This window comes from Lytechinus pictus, chromosome 9, assembly GCF_037042905.1.
Source record: "Lytechinus pictus isolate F3 Inbred chromosome 9, Lp3.0, whole genome shotgun sequence".
In the NCBI taxonomy this organism is placed as follows: domain Eukaryota; kingdom Metazoa; phylum Echinodermata; class Echinoidea; order Temnopleuroida; family Toxopneustidae; genus Lytechinus; species Lytechinus pictus.
In genome coordinates, this window is record NC_087253.1 from 20,412,005 (window position 1) to 20,420,629 (window position 8,625).

Below are 8,625 nucleotides of genomic sequence, written 5' to 3' on the forward strand. Positions count from 1 at the left end.
ACCACCAAAGTGTCTGTTTGTATGAATAAAACGCATGTGCCAAAGGATTCTGGAAGAAATTGTGTAATTGCTGAGAAATCTGCAAATAAGAACAGGATTCGGGTAGAGCGTCGGGCCCGACGCTCAAAGCAATAATTATACACTGTCCCACGTGCGCTTATCTGTGTTGGGGAAGTTCAGTCTGAACATTATTCAGCGTAGATTTCAAGATTTCACAAAGTTCAGTTTATGTAACTGTACCAGATCTAGATCCTCGATGATATACTGACAATTAAGCCTGGTTTTACAGACTTTCTCATGAAATCAGTGTTTACTGCAACTACTGGAATTTCTCTTTAAGCCGTTGGTCCTCTGGTTGCTTGCTTACAAGCATTCATGCTTTCTTAGCAATGGGAGCGTGATCGGTTCATCACGGACGGACATTTGATAGATTTAGGAAATTTTGAAGGCTTGTAACAAATTAGGAATAAGATGAACAAGGTTCCTTTGCGTTTTATAGAGAAGGGTAGGACAAAGTATGCTGAATGATAAAAAAAGTTTGTTGCCATGGTTACCTACAAACATAGATATCCAGTAAATGTGCCATATCACGGACGGACATGATAGAAATGTGGTTTTCAGAATTTTTGTACATTTTTATTGTTTCTATCTAAACAGCTTAACATTGACCAATAATTGTTAATGCAACTAACACTCAGGTATGTTAGCTTCTATGTTCAGCATATTGAATTCTTAACCAATATCAAACTTCTGAGAGAATTGCAAATATTTTCCATCACGGACGGACATCTCGGACGGACATCACGGACGGACACAATTAAAATACATTGGAAGTACCTTGTAAGAAGTTCTTATTACTTTTTTTTGGGAATAAATGCTATTTTATTGATGATTTGTACATTTTTAAATATGATTTAACAGTATTAGTTGCACAATCAAGTTGCTACAACTTGATTTAAGTTGTAGCAACTTGATTTCTATGCTAGACGCACAGTATAATCTAGACATATGATTGCTTTCAACACAGCTCTTGTCAAAATCAAATGTAAAGAATGTCCTAATGCATATTGTCTTCTTTTCAAATTATAGAATACTAGTAGGTACCAAATCAACATCTAGTTGATCAATGATCATATTGATACAACTATTTTTATGATATATCATGATGATACATGTTAATACATTTTTAGGCATTAATTTTCCAAGAGCAAAGATGTTTTTAGGTTCATTAACTAAATACAAAAGATTCAAAGGTTGCTGATCCTTATGCTTGTTTGGTGGAACAACTCATCAAGTATGACCACAACACTTGTCAGAGGCTCTCTTCAAATTCATCTTTTGTCCATATTAAAGTGGAGACACCCCATAACATCAACAGCCCTCATGTATTTAGGCTCTGACCGAATCCAAAATTGAAATTGATAATTCATATACCAATCAAAAGCTTATTATGCTTCTAAACACTGCAGTGCAAGCTTTAAAATAGTATGCATTTTAACAGTTTACCAGATAAGCAATTTGCTTAAAATTAGCTCCAAAATGGACTTCGAAAAAAGGTATTCTTGTCCTTTTCACAAGCCTCATGACCGTGATGTCATGTTCTGTTAGAATTATTGTGAATCCATAGGTTTGTACATGGAAAAATTGAAGATTTTTCTACTTATCAGATTATGCATTCTACTTTCTTCTTTTCCATCACTTTCTGCAAGCTTGAATAGATTAAATCTACAGCTTTGGACTTGTTCTTGCCATATTTTATTTCCTGCTTTTTTGACACACATGTACATGTACCTTTCCAACTCTATCTGCATTCCAATTATGTTTAACAATTTTTCCTGACAACAATTTAGCCCCAATAACATCCAAACAAAGATACCACAAAAGAATTGTGAAAGAGTTGTAGGTTTCCATCCATTTGAGTTCTGAATAATTCTCAGTGACATTTTTCACTGCAAATTGAAACTAAAGTTAAATTCATAATCTGCTCAGCAAAGTTTCCCATTTGCATGGATCATTCCACAGTATTAGCAGTATTTGCGTATATTGCTCACTTGTCCGTCCGTGATCATTTCTTATTGATTTATGATATGCGTAAAATGTATGGATTTTAGCTATGTTCAAATAAAATGATGTACAGTGTCTAGTGAAATACTTCTACACACTTTTATGTTTGTTTCTATTTGATAAAGAATAAAAAGCTGAATCCATACATATTATCCATATAAAAAACTGATCACGGACGGACATTAATTTCATCACGGACACATCTACCAGAAAAATTTACTTCCTATATTTTTTTTCTACCAATTTATGTTTGATGATAGATTAATGTTAAGAGTGCAAGAAAATCCAAACCAAATTGGAGTAACTTTGAAAACAACAAAACTAGAGTGAATTGAATTTGAATAAATTTACTTTGTCCGTCCGTGATGAAATTAATGTCTGTCCGTGATGATTTTGGATTGAGTTTATGATATGGATAAAATGTATGGATTTCAGCTATGTTCAAATAAAATAATGTACAGTGTTTAGTGAGATACCTCTACACCTTTTTATTTTTTATTTTTATTCTGATAAAGAATAAAAAAACTTTTCATCTTTTTTTTCATCACGGACGGAAATTTCAAAATGGAAATGTTAACACCTACCAAAAAAAATTAGTTCCCAATATTTTTTTCCTACTAATTTATGTTTGATAATAGATTAATGTTCAGAGTGCAAGAACATCCAAACCAAATTAGAGTAACTTTAAAAACAACAAAACTAGAGTGGATTTAATTTGAGTAAAAATGTCCGTCCGTGATGAGAGGTAATAGCACCCCCATGAATAAAATGGACTATTCCAGTACTTTCGGAATCATCAATCTTCATGAAACTAAGTTCTTTGAAACCTGAGATATCAAAGATTAATTTAAAAGCAATTTTGATAGAAATACCTTTAAAAAAAATTTTCACCTCAATGCTAACCCTTAACCGATCATGCTCATCAGGTAAAAAAATCCCAACCAATCAATCAATCAAATGATAGAAGACGAGCTGGCAATTGGACGAATTGGCATTAGACGAATGGGAAAGTTGCGTGGGATATAAAAGGCGAGACCGCATTGGTCAGATCATGCAAAGAGGACGCGTACTACTGCGTATTAATCAATTAGATTGCGTGTTGCATTTGAGATACGTGCCAGCATTTAAGTGCGACTCAAGTCATACATGTACTTAAATCTTTGTGAAACACCCCCCAGAATACGATTAAAAATCATCTCCGATGAGAATTCAACGTGTGTGCTATGACGCTCACCTCTTCTTGTAATTCTTTATACGTGATCTTTGTCACTGTCCCTGTGACTGGACTGTCGTGGATGATTGCATCTTGGTCGCCATACCCCTCATCAACGTGACGATCTACAGCATTGTAACACATGTTAAGCTCACCACCTACAAACCTGGTTTATTACAACAACAAAAAAACAATCAATATTCATTGTCCAAATGTCCCATGATAACCAATCTTATCCTGAACTCTTGTGTTTCATAAAGCCATTTGTAAGTTATGCCCGACTTTTATGAACGTCCGGTGACCTTTCTTGTAGAATTTTCATTGGTGTTGGTTTGCAGGTAGCGCCTAAGAAAGGGTCATCGGTCATTTGTTAAGTCGCTTGTATTAACTTAAAAATAGCTTTATGAAATGGCCACCGGGTGTGATGACAACCATGGTTTAAAGTTGGGTCAATCCATGTTAAATCAACCAATTTTCAAATAATTTGTCACCTGACACCCTCCGATTTTCTGTAAACTCACATCAAATATTACCCTAAATGTACATGTAAGTATCTGACAAAAAATTCCGAAATATTTTGCTCCAAGGTCAAATGGTTGCTATGATACAGCCTCCCTTAGCAACCAATGCATGGTCAAACAACTGACTTTAGGGGAACATTTGCTGCGAGTTTAAAGAAAATTGGAGGGGGTCAGCCGGACGGGTGACTACATGTAGATGATCAATTTTAATCACATTTGGCAACAAAAGCCATCTTAACATGAAAATATGTCAGAGGAAACCCAGTAAACTCACAAAAAGCAAACAGCGTAAACAAATCTTTGACACTTTAATATGCTTTTCACACTGCATTTCATTAACCCCATACTATCCTTAACCCTGGACTATTCTTAACCCCATAATATCTTTTTTATGTTTCACACTGTCTTTCTTAACCCCGTACTAATTGCTTAGCCGGGGTTTACGCCTTAACCCCGGACTAAAGCACAGCTCATGAATATTGATAATTTTGCCACACAGAGCAGGATTAACATGTGATTTCGACTTTTGTGATTGGCTAATGCTTAGCCCCACTTTTCCTTAGCCCTGTTTCGTTTCACACTTGATCATTTACATGTAGCACCACAATTAGCTGGCTAACCCTGCTTTCTTGCAAGGCCATATAGGACCTAGACCAAATGCTTCGGTCTCTGTTATGTTGGTTGTTCCGCTGAACTCCGTTGGCTCCACTCACCAAATACAGAGACCGAAGTTCTAGCGCGATCTGTACAGGGGACTTAATGGCCATATGTTTATGTATTAAGTTCAGAAAAAACAGAGATCTGAAGTTGCACGACAGCCAAAGTAAGTCACTGTTTTTTCCCCTTTTAAGTTTATTTTTCCCCGTTTTGGTGCATTTCAGGCCAAAACGGAATAATAATCTTTATTTTGGTACAGTCCTTTTTATATATTTTTATGAAATAAAGACAAAAATCGATGAGCCCCGACGGGGCGATTTTGCATGGTAAGTCCCCTAAGGCCATGAGAAGTAAGGTATTAGATTTGCGTCCGAAAATATTTCAAATGACATGAGGCTTTTTTTCATTATTCATTATTCATTATCTAGTGGGCGTGTACATGACATCATCCAGCCACTGCCGAGAGCCAATTTATGAATGAAAATATAGTAAGCATGCGCATTGCAAGCCTAACCATAGCCCCAAAACAAGTGAGCAATTCTCTATCATCTCGTACCAAATCGACCTAGAATTTCACTTTCCTATATTTTATATGAATTATGAAAGGTATTTTCGGAGGATCTATTTTCTCATCGATACCGCACAGGTAAGTGAATTTTGATTACTTCTTGCTTTTCGGTCAAAATCTTACGAATTAGCGTCAATATAGCATCCTGTTCGTTGGAGTTTGTAGAGTCTATCGCAACGTGTACAAAGTCAATTGATTTCCGGGTTTCGGAGCATTGCGTGAATATGCATGAAATTGCCGAGTCTCGATAATTTTCGATCGATACTGGAGCGATCCAATCACGAACCAAGATCATTTTTCGCGTAGACAATGTGACCGGATATCGTTAACGCTATCGATACTTTCGCACGCAGTTCGAAGGAATTATTTTGGCGACACGTAGTCATGACGAGTCTGCGCGATTGGCCAATCAGCGATCTCCAATTCGCTGAGCCGAGACGGTCTATCTGTTGTAGACAGTTTATGGACAATTTGCCACAGCTAGCTTGCTGTGCGAAGATTGAAGGTGCGTTGCAGTATACCGTATGCACTTCGTAAGTGAGCGTAAATACATGTTTTACTGCCCTGCGATGATTTGTAACTTGTAATTTCGTGATGGAGAGTAATTTTTTTTTAAATAATGAAATTTTTTGAAATAATGAAATTTTCATGCGGGCGGTGGACGCAAATCTAAAACTTTCATTCTCTTGGCCTAATGGTGGCTGCACGATAGAGAGCCGTCTGTGTACAAGGAGAAATTTAAAAAAAAAATAAATGTTTAAAAACTCCTCGAAACAGACGGCTGCCAGCTGTCTAGATAGGACCTAACCCAGGGAACTGTTACGATTCATAACAAAAATGGCCGATCGAGACGGCGGTAGAAGGAGAGAACTTTTTGGTTTTTTGAAGTTCCAGTCTGTGCCTTGATGTCAGGAAACTGCCACTCGTTAGACCTTCATCCATATAATCGTGGTAAGTGCATAATTTCTGTTTTCACAATTCATTTGGAGAAATATTTAGACCATAAATCACGCTAGTCAAATACACGGTAAGCCCCTGGGCTCCGGCGCGCTGCGCGGGCCGGAGCTCCCTGGGTTAGATAGGACCATACTATTTCCCGTGCTAACCCACTTTGGTAAAACATAGTGTGAAAACGAAGTGGGCTATAAAGCTCAACCCCTGGGAATTGGTGGGGCTAATAATACCCCCCCCCCCCCATTAGCCCCAACAATTTCCCGGGGTTAAGGAAAATAAGTGCAGTGTGAAAAGCATGTAAGTTTCCCATAACTTAAGACCAGACTTGGACTTGACCGAGGTCTGAGTTGACCCAATTCAATTCAAGGTTTATTAAAAACATGAGTCACAGCTAAATGGCTGAATTGGTCATGTATAAAAAGTACATGGTACAAAGTACCAAGGTTTGGTGAAACTACATGTACGATCCCTCAGTGAAGCGAACGCGACTATTTTCTTTCAGTCTTCATAGCAGAGCTGCGTCCCTAAAATAGTCACAATATGGCGTCACTTCGGCAACCATATAGTTCCAATCACCTCCTCTGGCAGCCGTACATACATGTACTGTTTAACGTTAGGGTAGTGTTACTATCACAATCACCTTCCCTCCCTCCCGCCCACTCACACTATTGCGAGGTTAGTATATATGCTATACGAACCTCGCACAACCAACGTGTTTTTGAAGTGGATTTTAGAGTTGTCTTTAACATCGCTTCATAACGTGTATGATGTTAGCCGAAACCCATTCCGCTACTCACCAGGGCTTTTTCTGGTAGAAAGAGTTCCATTATCAATTTTTAACATATTTTTTTAATTAAAAAAGGATACAAAAAAGAGCAAAATCGCTTACCTCCGCCTGGAAAGTGGCTTTGCACGTCTCTTCCACGGAAATAAAAGGAAGGTCGTTGGTGGCGCTAATACAGTTCGCAACCTTAATTCAGCTTGGTGGTATTTTTTAAACTAGATTCATGATTCATTGTATGCGCAATTCCAATGATTGTTTGATAAAATAGGACCCCAATAAATGCAATAACTTAAAAACGTACTTTTTTATTATTTTTGCTGACGATAATACTTTTTGGAAAATATTCAAACCGATGACAAATTAAACAAAAAATATAGAAAATTCTATGTATCTTGAACAAAGCCCCGCAAGTGCTACCGTTCGTTTGTCAATTAACGTTCCACCAAAGTCTTTACAGTAAAAAGATTGAACACTTTGCCGACTTCGCGTAACGCTTTGCATCGATTTACGTGTAAGATAATTTCTGTGTCTAGTCTCTCAATTGTAGTGTCTTTGATATGAAGATAATCGCGCGCCCTCTTTCGCTCATTAGACGAAAAATTTGAGAGCTAGAAAGGTCGCGTAAGTCCTCGTATTGATTTTTCGTAAATTAACGTTATTTGTTGAATGTGCCGTGCCTTCAATTATTCTGTAGTCGGCCGAGATGCACCCAAGGGTTCATTACATGCCACCACGCACAGAAAAATCAAGCCATAGAAGTCGTGTGTTGTGGACCCAAGAAGTGAGATCCCAGCACTCGCGACCCACTAGTTAGAAATCCACTGCCAAACGCGGTCCGTGGTGCGAGGTTAGTATACTAATACTAACCTTGCAATACGTGTGAGTGGCCGAGATGTAGCAGTGGGTGCTCCCGCCCCCCCCCCCCCCCCATTTCCGAGCAGGCAAAACAAAACTCAAAACACACGATTGTCAAACAAATGGGCAAAATCACTGAAAACCATTAACTTTATGTTCAAATGTAAGCAAAGGAACAGCATACGCACCAATTTGTAGCTGGAGCCTGGCTCAAATCCATGACCTTATCCCATTTCTTGAACCACACCACCCGCTCCGCCTGCTCCGCCCAGAACTCCTCCGGTTGCGCAATGCTGTCGGCAAACACCTGTGGATACGTGGATTGTGCCGTGGTGGTAGGCCGAGATTTTTGGTGATTTCTCGAGTTTGTGAAATGCGACTGAGCACCTGGAAAAATCTTCCTGAAATTCCTCAATCCCATGATGGTTTTGCAAGAGGCTGATCCATAGTTTGTGGCGAAAAGCCGTAGTTTTGACGAGAGTTTTGCGGCAGCCATTCTGGTTTCGGCTTGATTCGAACTGTGGAGAACGATCGATTATTTACATAAGCAGATAAGGGGTGCTGCAAGAAACTATTTGCGATCAATTGCAAATATTCTGTTGCAATTTTACAACTGATAGATCTATGTAAGCTGTAGCAAATGAGATTAAACTTCTTATTTCAAGGATCAAATTAGCAATCAATCACTAATTTGCTATTAACTGCAAGACATATGACTGATTTAGGGACCAAAAATAGCCGGGAAAAGGCAAGTTTCTTGCAACACCGTACCCCAAAAGGCTGCGCTGAGCGCGCGCCTGCTCGCTAGCTAGATACATCACGTACCATGCATACACTGTCCCTGTTCGTTCCTGTGGCTGTCACGTACGTGCATAGCGCCAACTTAATGTGTTCCGCCATCTTGCTTGTTGGTTGCCGATAAAATGCGCATTTTCAGATTTTTTAACGCTCAGTTATTATCCATGACTGAAACATTGACCAATCAAAAACTAAGATTCTACAAGAAATA

General features: G+C 38.4%; 1 protein-coding gene across 2 annotated transcripts in view; it reads right to left on the bottom strand.

Moving 5' to 3' along the window:
* LOC129268142 (acyl-CoA synthetase short-chain family member 3, mitochondrial-like) overlaps window positions 1-8,409 on the bottom strand; it is a 69,594-nt gene extending 61,185 nt beyond the window's left edge. Inside the window, exons 1-3 of one of the 2 annotated variants that reach the window (XM_064104898.1) lie at window positions 8,388-8,409; window positions 7,805-8,134; window positions 3,299-3,443 (exon numbers count right to left, since the gene is read on the bottom strand). In XM_064104898.1, the coding sequence (XP_063960968.1) occupies window positions 3,299-3,443; window positions 7,805-8,112 (453 nt within the window). In that variant the 5' untranslated portion in view covers window positions 8,113-8,134; window positions 8,388-8,409. Of the gene's footprint in view, window positions 1-3,298; window positions 3,444-7,804; window positions 8,363-8,387 lie in introns of those variants that run through there. The other variant, XM_064104897.1, reaches the window with a different exon arrangement.
* Window positions 8,410-8,625: the final 216 nt, after the last annotated feature.